This window comes from Octodon degus, unplaced genomic scaffold (assembly GCF_000260255.1).
Source record: "Octodon degus isolate 3935 unplaced genomic scaffold, OctDeg1.0 scaffold00159, whole genome shotgun sequence".
Taxonomy (NCBI): domain Eukaryota; kingdom Metazoa; phylum Chordata; class Mammalia; order Rodentia; family Octodontidae; genus Octodon; species Octodon degus.
In genome coordinates, this window is record NW_004524735.1 from 4,068,953 (window position 1) to 4,087,573 (window position 18,621).

The window sequence follows — 18,621 nt, forward strand, 5'->3', positions numbered from 1 at the left end:
GCTCATTCAGTGTTCCAAGTAACTGCTGAACACAGAGATTTTCCCACAGGCCCCTTCATTCACAGACAGGCAATGGGGTTTGGTAGCGAACACCCTGGACACCAATTAGAAGCCTTGGTTACCAAGCCTGATGTATCCTAAATCAAGTAGCTTTAAAGCATTTGGTTTGCCAGACCCTTTAATTCATGTTTCTGTATTAAAGGGTCAATAATACTATTCACCACTATTATGATAATTTTGCTATTAAAGTACTTTGTTCATTATTGAATACTATTAAAATTAATATAAAGATAATTTTGCTGTTGTAGCTAGGAAGAGTTGTATGCATTGCTGCTTCTACATGGTGGGTTACAGTTTTGTTTTTCTTTTATATTTCATTTTTGCAAGAGGAAGGAGAGAGCCCTTTTCCAATACTTATTTGCACTTCTGTCCTGCCTCCCTTTAATATAGCATAATTGCCTTCAGTATAAATCAACCCAGTGGCCATCTAAGTTTATGTTCAACATGTGGGTGGGCAACAAGTTCTCTGAGATGGGACTCTACATACGTATTTCTCATCAGTTCATTTCACAAGCATCTCAATATTAAGTATGCAGTGGATGGGACAGAATCACCATAGGCAATTTTATTTTTAGAATTTGATCCAGAAATGAAGAAAAATAAATAAATTATAAGTGGCACTGAGTCTCTATTAATGCTGGTACACAAAATCAACCAAAAAAAATATACATCAACATTTACCATGAGACCATTTAAATGTCTTTGCAGATGACCCGGTGAGGGAAACATGATTGACAACACGGGGAACTTCTTTTAACAACCGTAGACTCAAATGCACTGCACTGTAGGTCACCTGGGCTAGGCTAGCAGGAATGAGCGAAGTGGTCGGCCCCAGAGGCAATCCCCAAACACCCTCCTAGGATGGAGACTTTGGTAATTGTCTGTGATTAAAAAGAAATCAGCTTCTGTGCTTCGTCGTGTCGCATGGCCGTTTTGTCCATTATTCTCCTATGATGACTCCACTCTGAGCATTTCAGTTATTATTCTGAAGACACTCCAGATCCACAGAGCAGCAGACTCTCCCATTCTGTACGACAAGGACATAAGAGTCAGCCACCGAGGTGCAGAATGAGGTCAATGAGTGACGTGCAATCTTGCCCTTCCAAATGCTTTCAGCCTTTTCAAACAAGAAATGACCACAGAAGAAATAGCTAGGAAAATTGTGAAAAGTGCCAGACCAGGAGCAGAGGAGACCAAGCCCCAGTGGACTGCCCAGGCTCATTCTTATTCTATGCCTGCCTGCCATCAGCGAAGGTCTGGGCCATCCCCGCAGCAATACAGTTCTTCACACAATTTCTATGCTAGACTTAATCCAAATGAGAGGCTTTCCTAAAATGACTATCTGAAAGAGACAATGTGCCACTAAAAGAAAAAAAAAAATTCTAATCAGAAGTATGAACAGAATCTGAAGGCAAATCCAAGATAGTTCCAGAAACATGCATGTCAAGCATGTATACAATATTTTAGATGAGGGCTTGCAAGGAGACAATACATATTTTGATGCACATTTGCCTGGGAATTCATTAAAATTCATTTTATGTATTAATGAAGTATGCCATCAGCTTCCCTATGATGAATCGTAAGCCTGATTTTAAAAAATTAATGCTACGTAACACATGCCTCCATACCTCCTAGTCATTTAGTGTCCTGTGGGTAAAGGTTCACTGGGAGCTTGGATTTTTAGTAGATGAGGTCTAATATTATCCTTTTTCTATTGAAGCTGTATTTTAGGACAGTACTTTCGAGGAAAGACAAAACTATCAACCTTAATATCAGCATTGAAAGGCAAGTTGAGCACCCTCCACTGATGCCTGAAGCTGAGCTAGGCTTTGATGAGACCCAGTAGGCAAGTATTTTTATCTTGCTTAATCATGGGAATCTGAAACAGATGTTTTGCTAGAGATTTTGACACGGACAAACCATTGCTCTGTATTGGTTCGAGTCATAGGTCTTCACGAGTCGGAAGGAATGAAGGGTCACTTTCATAATCTTAAGGATATTTGAGGACATTTTGTGGGAATTCCTCCAAAAAATGTAGGAAATAATCACAACCAAATGGGGTAGAGCATGCTATAGGCCTCCTATTAGGTACCCTGATAATTAAACAAAACCAACGATTTCACCAAACACGCTTCCTTTTTACTATTGATAGTTTCATGCAAACCTTATACAATAACATTTTCCAGATGAAGGGAAGGTAATCTTTTTCCTTTCATTCTTTTTTTCCCCAATTTTCAGGTAAAAATATCTCAAATCAGCTATATAGTGGCTCACAGTCAATTGATAAAGTTCTATACTTTCATAGTTTAAAGGCTGGGAGGGGGGATGGCTCAGACTGCTTGTAATGAATCTTTGTTTATTTAGAATGTGTCTTCTTTTTTTTTTTGGTGGAACCGGGGATTGAACTCAGATCCTTGTGTTTGCCAGTCAAGCACTTATCCTATTGAGCCATCTCCCCAGCCCCCTAGAATGTGTCTTCTTACAAGGTGAAGCTATGATCCATTGAGATCTGTTAACCTCCGACTAGAAATAAATGCCTTCCTATTTCCACTGGATCCGTGGAGCCTGTGTGTTCAGAAGCATCAGGAGGGAACCTCCGGCAACTTTTGTCTGCTACTTGTTCAAGGGCCGACTATCCTCAAGACACCCAATTACCTTGCATTTACAAGTTGTGCAGGGTGAGCCAGCCATTGTCCACAGTGCTCCGCTCAACCTCGAAATACCAGAGCTGTCCAGGCAAGTTTTTCTGATGTCATAGGCGATGTTATCAGCCAGACAGGGGTCACTGACACAGCGGGGACAACACTCCCCTTCCAAGAGAGCTGTGTACTCGCAGCTCAAATTGGGGCATGTGAATGGCCAGCAATCTACTTCTCCTTCCTGCAAAAGAAAGCTCAACATAACTCATCACCATTCATAAGGCAAGGTCACTCACATCCCGAAAGGGGAAGGGAGTGCAGAATTTGCTCATCTCGTTGAATATTTCTAGCTAGTACCATTATGGGTGCTGACTAGAAACACTTTCTCCTTGGAGAAATCCAAAAGATTGTCTTCCTCTGGATGATTTTGCTGATCACCTATTTTATACTCCATAGAGTTAGGTCAGCTTCTCTGTGTTCCAAGCCTGGCCTGCCATTCTTCTTATCATGATGTTTATAACTGGATGCTGCCTATCACCCCAAATACACATTGTTTCAAGATTTAAGCCAGTTTTCTGATACTTAGTACAGTTTTGACCAGTATACATTCTTATTAGAATGAATAAATAAAAAGCTGATGAGATATTTGATAGTTATAAGGAGTTATTTATTTTGACTGAGGTCAAAATCAGAACCCAAAACAATATATTATTTCAACAACCTCTTAAGTGGCTAGTATCAAATTTGAAGTTAGACATTTTCAGAAAAAAATGATTTCAGAATTTTTGAAGTGTAATGTGTGACTAATGAAATTTCAGCAATAAAACTTAAATGGAACTCCTACATGTCTCAGCACCTGGCAGCTGTGGCTCCACTGGTTAGGCCAGGCTAGGATGCTTCTCTGTTCAGCCAGTTCTGCCATGGAGATGCCCCTTACAATGTATAGGAATCCACAGTTAACCTTTCAGTCAGCTTCAAAAGACAATGGGCTTTGCCAGAGACAGTTGGCATCGATTGCTCACTGTTATGTCAACCAAAGCCTGGCACAGGCAAACGCTTGGTAAATATTTATGAAATATGGTCCATGGTATTCTCTAGGGAACTTTAAGTCATGGTTTGTCATTTCAGCTCTTCCAAACACATTCACTTTGGAGAGCAGGAATGGAAGACACACTTTTGAAACTACGGATATGAAAATGTATGCAGTGAGTAAGATTAATCTGAATTCTTCTGGCTATCTCAGGAATCACTTGTTAGGAAAGAAATGTAGTCTTGCAGACTAGGGTGAAAACCAAAAATATATCTGTATTGGATAATTATCGTGATGTTGGAGATTAAACCCACAGCCTCTGTACTGAGTTAGGTCTTTAGCCCTTTTAAAAATTTCTAAAATTTTGAGGCTGAGTCTTACTAAGTTACCCAGGCTAGGCTTACACTCAGATTCCAGCCTACCAGACTAATGGAATTACAAGTGTGCCCTCTGTGCCTAGCTGGATAGATATATTGGCCATTGTTTATGAATTTAAAAACAAATATCTGTTATTCTAATCTCTGAGTTGTCATCCTTGGTATTAGGAAGCATTGAGAATATACATTCTTTAAGATCTGAACACTTGCCCAGAGGTTTTGGAAACTCTGAGCAACACCTGGACAATTTCTCTGAATTTGGTTTTATATAGTACTTATAGACTCAATAATTCATTTCAACAAAAGTTAAACACTCAACTTAAATTTCCATTATTCAGATGGAAAGCTCCAAATTTGTCACTAGTGAGAAATCACATTTACTATGATATGGTATCCTAAAAATAGTCTCCTCCTTTGAAATCTCTCTTTGTGTCTCTGTCTCTGTCTCTGTCTCTGTCTCTGTCTCTCTCTCTCTCTCTCTCTCTCTCACTCTCTCTCTCTCACTGGAATACAATGAACTAGAAATTAAGTCTTTTCTCAAGAGTATCTCAAATTTTCTTTGCTATGAGAATACCTGCATTAATATCTAAAATAACCTTCATTTTTTTCTATATGAACATTTAGCATCTAAAACATAAGAAATAGAAGCAATAACACCAATTGTGCACCAACCACCTTCTATGTATAAAGTACTGTATTGTCCTTCACATGCCTTCTCTATTATTTTTAATAGCCTCATAAAACAGTTAATTCCATGGGTCCCTGTATATGTTTTCAGGGAAGGAAGACCAAGTGAAGGCTGGGATTTGACCAAGATAATCAAACACATGGAAGAAAGAAGATTGGATTCTTCTTCTGTATCTCTCAATTTCTGGCATTTCTACTCTGGTTTGTTGCCTCTTGTATTGAGAGCTTTAATGATTATATCACAGTACATAAAGGACTTGGCTCTCTAAGGACTGTAAGTACCTGTCAAAGCTTTGAATGAATCTTTCTTACAGTATATTTTTGGAAATCTGGACTTTCTCAAAAGTAACAGCTGTAAACTGACATTGCTGGAGCCAAACCTGTTCCATTTATGTGTTCTTTAGGATGTGCACACATCTGCATTTCTCTAGGTAGAAAACATGCCCCTTAGAGAGCCACAGCCCCACAGCTGTCTGCATGTACTACAAACAGCTGGGAACCACAGCCCACAGGCAGATAGTCCTGCTGCCTCTTCCAAAGCAAAAGGACAGCACAGCCACAGGAAGCTGACATACCAGACATCGACACTGCTGGCAGCTGTGGGTCCAGTTGTCTCCACTTCGATAGAGTTTGTGTCCATTTTGATCTAAACATTGACTTGTGACCCTGGTGTCACACTCTGGGCAACAGAAAAGGTCAACGCTTGGATTCAGACAATCACAAGCTGTCCGTCGGCAGAATGTCTTCCCATCCTGTTTAGGAATGAAATTAACTAACATCATCAATGAAGAAATAATGGGGGAGCTGTACTAGGAGGACCACACCATGTACATTCTTTACAGCGCATGTAGGAAAGATTTCTTAGTATTTGACATCGTCAGAACAAATGCCTGCTGGCATCCTCCTGCGAACACATCCTCTCCCTAGCTTTGCCTACAAAGTCATTCAAGTCAGAATGTAGTCATTAATAGCTTGACAAAAGGTTCCTTGAAAACAAAATTGTTATTTCCTTAACAATCATACTTCTGAGTAAGAATTATACCTAACCTAGGTAGATAAAATGTTACATGTAAACTAGGTAGATAAAATGTTATGTGTTAATGAAGAATCATGCTCCTAACTTTTTTTGTGGGGTTATAACAATATCACTGAACAGGTTCACATGCAGTCATTTAATTTTATTCCTAGCAAAAAAGGAATAAGGAAATCTGTTTTTGCTCTTTTTACAGAAGAGCTAGGGCTGGGGAGATGGTTCAGTAGGGCTGGGGAGATGGCTTAGTAGAATAAGCACTTTCCTGGCAAGCACAAGGGTCTGAGTTTAATCCCCCGTTCTGCCAAAAAAAAAAATAGTTTTGAGGTTGGAGAGATGGCTCAGTGGAATAAGCACTTCCCTGGCAAGTGCAAGGGCCTGAGTTCAACCCCTGGTTCTGCAAAAAAAAAAAAAAAAAAAAAAAAAACAAAGAGTTAGCTGAGGCTCAGAAAGGCTAAATGACCTAACCAAGGGCTCACATGTACCAGTAACTCTGACCATCAGAACCAGATCCTACGTTTTGAAAAAAGCTTCTCTTCCACATGACAGGTTGTTCGTTTGACGAGATCATAAGTAGGTGCCACCTTTCCTCCTGTAGCAGTTCGCTAACATACAGACACAATATACTTCCTAGAGTGCTGGCTCCTGAGGACTCACAGATAGAAAGCAATGAAAGCCAGCAGCACTTGACCATAAAGACTGAATGTTTTCCAGCGTGCCTCTTTTTTGGACTGTCTCACAGCAACTTCCCACCTCAGACAATGAAGAAAGTTAAATACAAGATAAGGTCTGCAGCCACCATTTAGGGTTGTGATTATTTTGATAAATATTAAAAAACTAAAAATCAAAACCTTGGGGCTGGAGAATACCTTAGAATATAGCCAATTTTCTCCGTGGCGACAGCATATAAAAGGCACCAAGCCTGTGCTTACAGCTCTCCAGTCTTAAAGAACTTACCTCTCTGGGAAGCATTTCAAATGTGCTTCTTTGGACATGTCTCAATACTAGATGTATTGCTATCTGTCCATTATTCTTGTCTCATACCCTGGATACTCATACGTCTCCTGGTCCCTTCTATGAGGGTCTATCAGATTCCCACTCTTCAGTTCTTAGAGGAGTTCTGTTGTATTCACCAAGTTGTCTCACCTCTGGGTTAAATGTTTCCAATTTCTTGACCAAATCCCAATGCTTTTTCCTTTCTCTGTCATTGCAGCGTTCACCTTTCACAGAATTGAGTACTTCCTGTTGACATGTGTACCTTCACTATCTACTGCAAAGCAAACACTCATTCTGTGTCATACATTACACTAATTTGTTTATACTTACTATAACTAAATGTATTTTCAGCAGCAGAGCTGCCTGTGACTCATGCCACTGTGCTTTAAGTGCTGCGCTTTCTCTAATGCAGCTTGATTTCAGTATTTACTTTCTTACTTTGGTTATGCCACAGTGTTGGCTTATATTGAGCTTAATGAAGAGTAAGACCTCATTAAGCCCCATTCCATTTTGTGCACTTGGTTGTATAGGGCCAGTGAATATATTACTTGAGGTTTGTCCCTGCTGGGTTTCACCTTGTTGGATACAGCTCATCTTTCTGATCTGCCACAGTGTTCTCTAAATGTTCCCTGTCATCGTAGACTTCCCCCCTTCATGGTTTAGTGACACTGAATAGAGAGATGTCACCTACCCTCAGGGTCTTCACCTACTTCATCCATGACAATGCTGAGTCAGTCAGAGTTTGCTGAGATAAATGTAGTGTCAGCTAAAGTAGAAACTTTTAAAAGCGTTACACTCTTTATAGAAAATATAAAAGAAATGCTAGTTATACATGTAATAAATTAATATGCTGAAAAATTGCTTTCCCCCAAAATGGATGCATTAGATGTACTCCACAGGAAGACTGGAAATAAACATGTTCCATAAGGATTTATGTGTGCACGCTGAGAGAGAGAGAGAGAGAGAGAGAGAGAGAGAGAGAGAGAGAGAGAATGTACAGAGAATCCAACTGTCCAAACCCAGGAATCTTTCATTGATAAGTTTGTGGTTTACAACTCATATCATTAGTTTAATTTATTAATATATTTTCTGTAACCATGGCCCCAAATGAGCACCTCAAGTTTATTTTGAATCCAAAGAAGCTAAGAAAGTCAGGGAAAGCTGCAATCTGCAAAATGAACCCAGATTTCTACAGCACTGTACCATTTGCCCCAAGTATAAAGGGACTAGGCCTTAAGAACCAACATCACCCGGTCCATGAGCAGCAGCAGCAGCAGTGCATGCATGAATTCATTCAGCAGAAGCTAATGTTCTCGCTGCAAGACCCACCAAAATGTGTGATTTCTTCTTACAGGTTGATTAAAAGAATGAATAAGAATAAATGAGTTGGCTTCAGGGTTAGTAAAAAGGAAGGCAATTTCCCATCTACACAATTCTCAATTACACAAAATGATGAATAGCACTCTCTTAGCCCCTGACGTGTCTCAGAACAATGGTTATGCTCACTCTGGCTTTGAGTTACAGGGTAACTATCAAGAAAGTCATTTTTAATAATGAAAGTGTCACAGGTGACTCCATTAACTCACTGTAAATGTGGTTATAAACCGTCAACTCACATAACACAGTCACAGCAGACACACACTTTAGAGAGAGGAGACGGTGGATGCTGAGTGAGATGTCCTGCTGTACAAGGCTTCTTGGGAGTTTGACTTCCATCCATCGAGGGCATCACTTTGAAGTCAAAGACATCGAAGCAGACTTCTGCCTCAAAAGCTAAAAGTTTCTGTTCAGTTCTGTCACTGTAAGTTAGACTATGAGCAATTAATAAGTACTGCAATGTCTAATGTCTCTGAATCTTAAAAACTGGGACAGGGTTGGCCAAATAGCTCAGCGGTTTAAAGCATCTCAAAGCAGGTGCATGGGCTGAGGGCTTGATCTCCAGGCCTACCACGCTAGCCCCGTCCCCAGGGCGTGCTGAGACAGCAATTGAGACTGGGCGTGGTGGCGCGCTCCATAATCTCAGCTCTTGGGAGGCTGTAAACAATTGGATCACTACAAGTGTGATCTAATAGTGAGACCTTGAACACCCTGTAGACCCTTCACTAAAATTCACCCCAAAGCATAAAATAAAAAATAAAGTGGGACATAGGCTTTGTTAGAAAACTTACAAGGAGCTTTATTTTTAGTATGCTAGAGAAAAGTATAGGCTTTATACTATAAATTGTACTTTATGACCAAATGCTCAACACATTGACATATATACTCTGGATTTTCTAGTATCAACTAATTAATTTTTCTGGTACTGAATCTTACAACCTTTTAATCAAGTAAGTAGACTTCGATATAATTATTTATGTGAATGTCTAAGTTTGACATGTTTGCTTCTCTAAATAAAGTTTTATTGAAAACCAGATTTGAGTTTACATCTATTTACATTATCATCTATGGGCACATTTCCACTACAGCAGCAGCATTTTGAGACTTCATGGTAGCCCATGGGAACTAGGTAGATGTGCAAATTATTGTGTTCTACCCTGCACATACTGAATTGAAGGTTCAGTACGTCAAAGTCGCTGGTCAAAATGTCAGTCATCCTAGAACAAATGAGAGTTATGGAACCAAAGACAGAGAAACAACAGAACCCAGCCACATGGGGAGTCAGTGTGGTAGAACCATCTCTTGCAATAGAAAGGCAGGCTTGGAATTGGAAAATGGAGTCAGGGAAACAGAAAAGAAAATCTTGTGCCTGATCTGGACCTCACCATTTTTTCAGGGCTGCACTGGGCCTGCCACCATATTTATCTTTCAAAGAATAAGAAACACGGTCTTGGGGCTTTCCTCGCCAACTCCTGTGTAAAGAAGAAGGTACTGGTAGTGCTGCTGCTTGGGTCAAGAAAACAAAGCCACCCTCTTCATGAGCACACCACAGGAATCTAGGTAAGTAATTTCTAAGATTTTTTTTTTTTTTTTTTGTATCAGGAATCAAACTCAGGATCTTGTTCTTGCCAGGCAGGCACTGAGGCCAATGAGCTATATCCCCAGCCCAGGGTAAGTAATGTCTTCATGTTGGCCCCAGAAAAAGCTGATTCATTCCTGGTCTTCTCTCCAAAGGTAACTGTCATACTCCAAAGGGCGAGCCATTGCATTGGAGCAGACATGAGCTCTCGCCATTTAGAAAGACACAGGGAGTCCTTTGGGGGCCTGGCATGGCCTGCCTTGGCTTCCAAGCTGGCGTTCATTGGAAGCTGGGCCAAGGGGCACCTCATGCCAGGATCTTCTCCTTCTTGCCTCTTCCTTTTCCTTCTGTGATATGGCCGCAGTTTGAGACTTTACTAAAATATACTGGGTGATCAGTTACTTGTGGTCTTGCTTTCCATATGCCTGTAATCCTCAGAAAAAAATCCAAGGGCTATTCCTACTTAAATCTCACCTTTAGTTTCAGGCAAATGTTATTTACTTTAAAAAAATACTGAATGAAAAGCATAAAAATGAAATCCAGCCTCATTTTTTTCTTTCTTCCTCTAGATTTTCCTCTTTCTAATAAGAAGTCTGTCATCCTGCATTAGTCAGAGGAGACTCATGCCAAGACCAGGAAAGGTACTGAATCACACACGACCTGCTTTATTTTTTCCTATAATACATGTACCTCTGACAAAGCTTAACTTATAAAATTGGCACAGAAAGAGGTTAATAATGATAGCTAATAATAGAACTGATACCAATATACAGTAGTAAAAGATGTAAGGACGTGATTGTCTTGTTCTCATGTTATTACACTATGCTTATCCATACACCCACATACATGTGATTCTATGACTGACATAAGGCCTTCATGATCCGATGAGTGAGGTGAATGACACTGGCTTTGGGATGTAGCCTTAAATTGTCACCCAGGCGTAACTCACTACCACACTGGATCTTAGCCAGAAAGCCAACAGGCATGGTGGAAGAAGGGTTACCTGAATGTGAGCAGAACAACCCCAAATGATCCATGTGATAAACATGCTGCCTACACCAAGGAAGGGATGACTGAACACAGTGGATGACACAGGCTTTGTCTGTGTACTTGGAACATCAAGGGATTTAACATTTGTGAATTACGCTGAAATTCCCAATTTAATACTTTTGGACTGTGGTTGAGCTAAATGGCAGGAACTGAAATGACAAATAGCAGGCGTCTGACTGCAGTACCTGCCGGAAGTGTAGGTGGACTTGTCAGTGGATGCATAACTGAAGCTGACAGCGCCTACGCACTTTCTCTCCTTGGTGACACCTGAACTCCGCTTACTGAGAAAAATGGGCAGCCCAGGCCCAGTGTACCCTGAGCTTCTGCCTTGCCCACAGAGCAGGAAAGATGTGTGGAGGCTCAGCCTGGCGCCATCTGTCACCAGCAGCCCTCTTTCACATCTCAGTCTCCCCCACGTCGCCTCCCCTCTGCCCCCTCTGCGGGCTCATGTGGTTGTTCCCCTCAGCCCTCACCACAACTGGGTGATTCTCTCCTATTAGCTTCCCTTGCCTGAAGCCACCTGTCACACTGGCAGGTAGGCCCGGATGGCAGCTTGCCCTCTTCAGACGTGAAGTCTGCGAGGATCTTTGCTGCATGAAGATGAGGCCTGCACCCCATGTTCCGGCCTCCCCCCAGCTTTCTCTGTTGGCTCTTGCTCTGCCTTTCCTTCCCACGCGCTCTGGACCCCAGTGCTCTCCCCACACCAAGGACTTCCCATTTCCAGCATTACACACATCCTAAGCCTCTGCATCTTTGCTTTGCAGTTCCTTCTGCTTGGGATTCATTTTCCCCACATCCATATTTGGCCAAAGTCCTTAATCGAGGGTCATTTTCTCCAGGAAGCTGTTCTCTCGTCCCTATTGGGGCTCTCACAGCATACCTGCATTTGTCCATGTTTCCATAGCAAATGACTCCTTATCACAATATGACAGGCGACCAATTGAATGTAAAAACCTTTCTTTCTCCTTCTCTATGACTTCCAATAGAAATAGAATGACTCACACCAAAATACACATTTCCTAGGAACTAATAAACCTGTAGTTTCTCTACCTTCCTATGTGACACAGATAGAAAATGAAGACCTGGACAGATTATGAGCAGAAGAGTCACAGCAACATGTCTATGGAAAACACTGGGGATGCAGCCAAGATTTAAAAGCCAAGAGCAGACTGATAACTTTTCCATAACTGTGTTTCTATAACATAGAAAAAACATGGGTTCTGTATAGTCTAACAATCATTCTTTGCCTAATCAGCAGTGGTCAACAAAGCCTTTTGATCACCAAGAAAGGCTTAGACTGAAAAGAAAGGTGCAAATCTACCCACACGGACCCAGCTGCGTACTGAGCTCCCTGCATTTTGCACATGCATGTAACCCTGTCTTTCTTCTGACATCAGACTGCCAGAAGAACTGGTTTACTGATTCGTGAGGAGAAACTGGCCTTTCAAAACAACTTGGACTGTTTCTCTCAATGTTGGCTCTTGATCTTTTATTGCCTTGTGTGATTCTGCTCGTGTATATTTGGTTTCATGTGAAATTAAAACATTAAGGGTATGACTGACTGAAAGTAACTCATACCTTGATTTTATAGCCTCTAAGATGATGTCAGTATAACCATCCACTTGGATGCTTACGTGCTGACAATATTTCTTATGAACGTGGAATAGGACACTTTCAACTGCAAATGACAAAAAATAAACAAGGAGATCACAAATTATTTTATGAGAATGATTTCCAGAACTGATGAAGAGCCCTTACTTCAGGACTTAAACAAAGTGTTCTTCATCCCCACAACCTCTGGAAAATGGTGCTATAAATTAGCAATGAATGCAATTGAAAAATCAAAACTTTGGCCAAAAGATGTATGTAAAGATAGATCTTTCTTTCAGAAAAGAAAGAGGTGGAGGGCCAGCCAAATAGCTCAGTGGATTAAAGTACCTGCAAGGAAGCACAGGGCCCAGGGCTCTATCCCCTGGCCTGTTGTGCTGGCCCTGCCCCCAGGTCATGCTGAGATGGGAATTGAGACTGGACATGGTGGTGCACGCCTGTAATCCCAGCTCTCGGGAGGCTGTAAACAGGTGGATCACTACAAGTCTGATCTAGTAGTGAGACCCTGAACACCCTGTAGACCCTTCCCTAAAGAGAGAGAGAGAGAGAGAGAGAGAGAGAGAGAGAGAGAAAGGGGTGGAGCCACATCTTCATAATGAAATAAGATTGTAAGAATGGTTGATTCACCTCCTGTGACAATTTCAGTCTCATTTTCATAAGACTTTAGGAGTCAAAACAATAACTCAGAATGCTTGGCTTATTAACAAAGTCAATAACCATGACTTATTAACAAAGTCAAACACCGTGGGGATTTTGGTAATTGATAAGTTCTCTGCTTTATCATGGATTTAAACAAAAGAAGGTTAGTCTCAGAGAAGTACACACTCCACTAAAGTGCTTGCCTATTGGAGGGGCTGGTGACCTAGAAAAGTTAAAAATGATATGGATTCAGGCTGTGATCATTCTCAAAAGTTTGGACAAACAATACTTTCTCAAAAAAAAAAAAAAATAGCGAAGAATACACGCCTATTTTGTGGGCTGAACACGAAACCTCCTCCCCCACTATTCTAGCCCACAATGAGGTTTCCTTCATTTCTTTTTTTTTAGAAAAATAAACACAATGTTAACTGAAGCTCCAAGCTACATTGGAAAGTTAAATAGAATTCTTACACTAGTATTAAATTCCCATAATGAGTAGGGAATTTATTACATAATGATGTAAAAATTATGTACAGCAAGCATGTACTAATAAAATTTTTTTAAAAATTAAAAAAGGAAAATCGAAAAACAAATCCTGGAGATACACATTGGGATCAGGTGTCAGAAAGTGGAGGTGAAAAAAACAAACAAAAAATAAATTAGAGGTTTTCACTACTTCAGAGTCTGACCAGAAACAAACTTCTCACCTGCACCCCTCTCCCCCCCATTTGATCAAAACCTTTTCCTCCTCCATATCTCATCCACAATAGGTTGTGGCTTTTCTGTTCACCAGAAAGTTCTCCACAAAATTAATAAAAAGATGTTGTCAAAGGACTGTTCAAAATCCAAGCTGATGGGGCCGGGGAGATGTCTCAGTGGAATAAGCACTTCCCTGGCAAGTGCGAGGGCCTGAGTTCGATCCCCGGTTCTGAAAAAAAAAAAAAAAAAAATCCAAGCTGATCCTCCACCACACTAATGACACAGACCTTTGTAGATGGTCCTCCGAAAACTGTAACTGCAAGCTGGGCTGTGCACAAAGCCATGCATTATGCCCTATTAAACAGCAGAAAGCTGATAATCTCTTCTCTCTGTGACTCCTTTGCAGAGGCAGGGGAGAAAAAAGAAGGTGCTTTTGCTTAAGAAACACGTGGCTTCTTCCTAGGGATGGTCATTGTCAAGTGAAGCTGCCTAAGATGCTCATAGAAATGGAAAACAGAACCTTTTGAATTTCTGGAGAAAAAGGGCAGCACATTTCAAACTGCCTTCACTGTTTGCCACTTTCAGCTAAGTTGCCCAAGTCACTGAAGCCCTCAGACCATAGCCACAGCAGAGGCTCACTGGCCTGGGCACTTGCCTGACTTGTATTTCAGCCTCTAGTGACCTGCCCCTTGTCAGGGATCTGTCACTGGAATGGACCACGTGACGTTGTCCTTGGGACATGTCTTAACTCCAGCTCTGCTGATCTGAAGTTCTCCAAGTGAGATGATGCAGGCAGACTGCAGAATAAACTGGTAGGAACGGAGCAGAACAAGTTGGTAGCTCTTTGCACTGCAGGGGTGGAGCCACTTGCACTACAGAGCCAGCTGCAGCCTCGGGCACATGTGGGGACTCAGGAGCTGGCTCCTTGAAGTTCAGTTTGGACTGCAGCTTCTCCGGCTACTATACACTTTCTAAGGTCTGCTGGAGGATGATTTTGTGGTCAGCTCAGACTCCAGCTTGGGGGCCATCTGCTCCCAGATCTGCTCCTTCTGGATCTCTTCCTTCTCCCTCACATCAGCCACCAGATGATTCACCAGATCCAGTGATTGATTATGTCGATGACCAGCATACTGGCCCCTAGCCCTACCACACCAAGCGATCCCACCTAATCCCCCAATCTCATGGCCTTGTCCCAACAGTCCCGTCATCCCTCTGCTGCTCATCCTGCTGCTCCTTGCCATTCCTTCTGCTGTCTCTGGGGCTACAGAAGCCGAATCTCACGACAAAGCACAGCATGGTGGCCAGATTTTCTTTCTCTTAGAAAATTCTGTCCTTAAGGACCAGGAAGATAGCTCAAGAGAATAAGCACTTGCCTGGCCAGTGCAAGGGCCTGAGTTCAGTCCCTGGTTCCTCCAAAAAAAAAAAAAAAAAAAAAAAGAAAAGAAAAAAGAAAATTCTGTCCTTTGAGTCAATGCTGAATGATTGAATATTATAATAAATAATAGTAAAATTTTTAAAGAATTGCTTCCCCAGAATTAACATACTAGAGAGCTTGACCTAGGTCAATCAATAAAACAGATTGACAAATTACCCAACTGAGTCTAAGGGCACCAAGAGGTATCCAAACCCCACCAGCTGTAGAGTTTTCAGGACATGTGGCCATATGGAAAACTATGACTTTTGCAACAAATGAACTCAAAGTCCTTGTATGCAGCGCAAATGTCCTGGGTGCACATAGATACTTGTATGCTCAATGATTTGGGCAAATTGATTTCCCCTTACAGACTGAGCTTTTTTTATTTTATAAAGTTGGCTGTAAGAATGAATATAGTATACTTTTCAAATTAGAAGGTGCAGGTCTGGCAAGATAGCTCAGCAGACTTAGTGCCTACTTAGGCAAGCACAGAGACCAGGTTTTGATCCCTGGCACCACATGCTGTGCTAGCCCTACCCACTCCCCCAGGTGTACTGATCTGGCCACAGAGGGTGGGCTTAGGGGTGCACACCTGTAATCCCAGAGCTTGGGAGGCTGCAAACAGGAGGATCACTATGAGTCCAAGCTGCATAGTGAGACCCTGTACCAAATACATAAAAAACTAAATTAGAGGGTGCCTGAAACAGCAGGTGCTCAATAAATTGAAGAAATAAACCCCAATTTGAGTGCTTAGAACTTGATATGGGAAAAATGCAGGTGTTATGCAATAGATGTGGTACAGTGTAGCTGTCCTAAATGCGTCCCCACTGGTCTCTTGGGGCATGGCAGTGGTGAAGTCTGAACAGATTAATTTTATGATGTTTAAGGCTTATTCCAGCACTGTTGTTACAGAACACACTGAAAAATTATCGGGAGACCTGCGTCTCTAACAGGCTTGTAAGCAAATAATTTCTTTTGGTTTTCATGTCCATAAAGTCCTTGATTAAATAAGCTCTTCCCAACGGACACAGAAATTCAAGGCAAGAGCTACAGTAAAGTAATAACAAAGAAAAGTAAATGGGAAAGATCAACAAAAGAAGCACTAAAGCATAAGGAAATCTAATGTTTTAATAGACCCATTTCACAAAGCATAAAATAAAACCACATGGTGACAGAATTTTATTTTCATAAGCATTAAACTCACTTGCAAGCATTTTCATGTAAAAAATGGCCCAGGACGGAAAATATTAAAGAAGAAAGCAATGATAAGGAGACTGCATACTGTCACTGTCATTAGCTTGGAGAAGAAGCCCTCCTGTCTGGCCACTGGAAGCCAGATTGTGAGCTTTACCATTCTGGACAATACCACCAAAACTTAGCAAGTGCATGCAGGTGATCATTTTAGGCAAAGCATAATTTTAATGTGAAAGTTTATATGAGTGCAGGGTGAGTGCTTATTAAGGCTGCTCTCCAGCCATACCTAAAGGCCCTTGAGGTTACTGGTGGGCAGAACTGCACTGCTTTCTCTTCCCTGCTTTCCCTTGCTGCTGTCGTTGATCAACCCCATACCTCACTTTTCACCAATGGATTACAGCATGTCTTGTGTCACACAGCACCATCACTAGCTATAGTGTAGATCAGAACCGGAGGAGATTTTCAGGGACGATGAGGACACAAGAGTCAACCACACAGGGGCAAGAAGTAGGAAGCAGAAAGGTCAAGGAGGGAGAGAAAGAGTTGTTAATGGATTTTCCTGCGTCACACCAGCCTCACCTTGCAGGAACAGACAGAGCACCTGTCTTCTTTCAGGGTCCACACCTGCCCATTGCGCTTCAGTCCTCCTTCGTGGGGACAGTCGCCAGAACAGGAAGGCCCCGAGGGACAGAGGCAGTCAAAGCCCCCTGCCAAGTTGATGCATGCAGAATCATTCCAACAGGTGTGGGTTCTTAAGGCACATTCATCGATGTCTGCAACAGATAAAGCATAGGACTTCAGGATCTAGCCAAGGGGACTTGTAAAAATGACAACCATTTGCAATTACATCGAGTAACACTAGTGGATATTTACCTCATCCCCAGTATGGCTACTGTGCCAAACTCTTCCCATACTTTATTTCATTTACCCTGCAGGTAGCATTGTGTGGGAGGATTCGCTCTTATTTCTATTTTGTAAATAATAGAGCAGAGGTCACTAGAGTTAAATAGCAAGTGGTTATCCTGAAAATCAAACCCAGAGCTGCCTGACTCCAGTAGCAACATGAACTGCTCTTAAGGTATCCTCAAGCGCTGCTTCACCCGTTGCCATAAACACTGCTGACTCATTAACCATGTGCATAGATTAGCTACTGAGTAGGAGCAAGAGGGCAATGGACAACCTTAGCACAGTTAGGTTCCCCACGCCCAGGCTTGAATCTAAGGCTGAAATACTGCAAGTGGGATCAATTTCTAGAAGCTGACTTGCTAATTGAATTCCCTTCACCCTATTGGTCAGTGCATTTTGGCACTACAAAGAAAAATACCAGAGCTATGGTACACTCCGGTATGGATGTCGATGAACGATGTGTATGTGTTACACTGTTTTCATGGACAGCCAAGGAAAGGAAAATATAGATCTAGCCAACTCATTCTGATGGAAAAAGCCTGAGTGACCTTGGCAATATCCTAAACGCAGGCCTGCACAGTTTGGATTGCACTCTTGTCCATAGGACAATCCGTTGCCTCACTAGGCAGCAGATTCTACCTCTGAATAACTTTTAAAAAGAAATCATCTTTTAAAACTGAGATGAAATATATGACCTGGAAACTTCTACGCACTGTGACATGTCACATATGTGTGAGATCCCCTCAAGAAAAATTGAAGAGGTCTTTCATTTTTGTAACATTTTTAAGCCATTTGAAAGTCCCTGTAATTTGTCTATCAGAGTCCTCTGTTTCCCTTGAATAATCTTCATCCCCAGCTGCAAGTATCCTTCAAATAATAAAATGAACTCAATTTTTTGAACCAAAAGTCTGCTATGCACAAGATTCTTTGCACACTAGACTTTTTAAGTCTTGAAGTTGACCTCTAAGATACCACCTCACTAAGCTGATAAGCTGAACACATGAGCATATATAAATATCTACTATTAGGCTACCTTTTAGTAGACTTGACTTTTGTAGGAAAATAAAACAGAATTGTAACTTATCTTATGACCTAAATTTCATCTTTAAATGTACATAAGTTTGTAAGCATTTGGTTAATAATGGAACAAAATTTTTTTTAAAAAAAATCATTGCTCTTCCACACCCTTAGGGCTCTTTCACACCCTTGGGACACCCCCCACACACACACTGCACAGCTCCCTCCATGCCTGCCAAGAGAATGAGAATTTCTGCTGGGTTCTCGGGACCCCCAGATCCAGCCCTAGCCCAGTCCTGGTGAGTGGGTGGGAACGCTT

General features: G+C 41.6%; 1 protein-coding gene and 1 pseudogene across 1 annotated transcript in view; both read right to left on the minus strand.

Annotated features, from left to right (window-relative positions):
- Nucleotides 1–1,033: 1,033 nt before the first annotated feature.
- Nell1 (neural EGFL like 1) overlaps nt 1,034–18,621 on the minus strand; it is a 990,534-nt gene continuing 972,946 nt past the window's right edge. The window contains exons 19-22 of the mRNA XM_004642698.1: nt 16,959–17,152; nt 5,369–5,545; nt 2,716–2,940; nt 1,034–1,087 (exon numbers count right to left, since the gene is read on the minus strand). Coding sequence (XP_004642755.1) covers nt 1,034–1,087; nt 2,716–2,940; nt 5,369–5,545; nt 16,959–17,152 — 650 coding nt within the window. The remainder of the gene's footprint in view (nt 1,088–2,715; nt 2,941–5,368; nt 5,546–16,958; nt 17,153–18,621) is intronic.
- On the minus strand, nt 14,516–14,979 carry LOC111813022 (annotated as a pseudogene).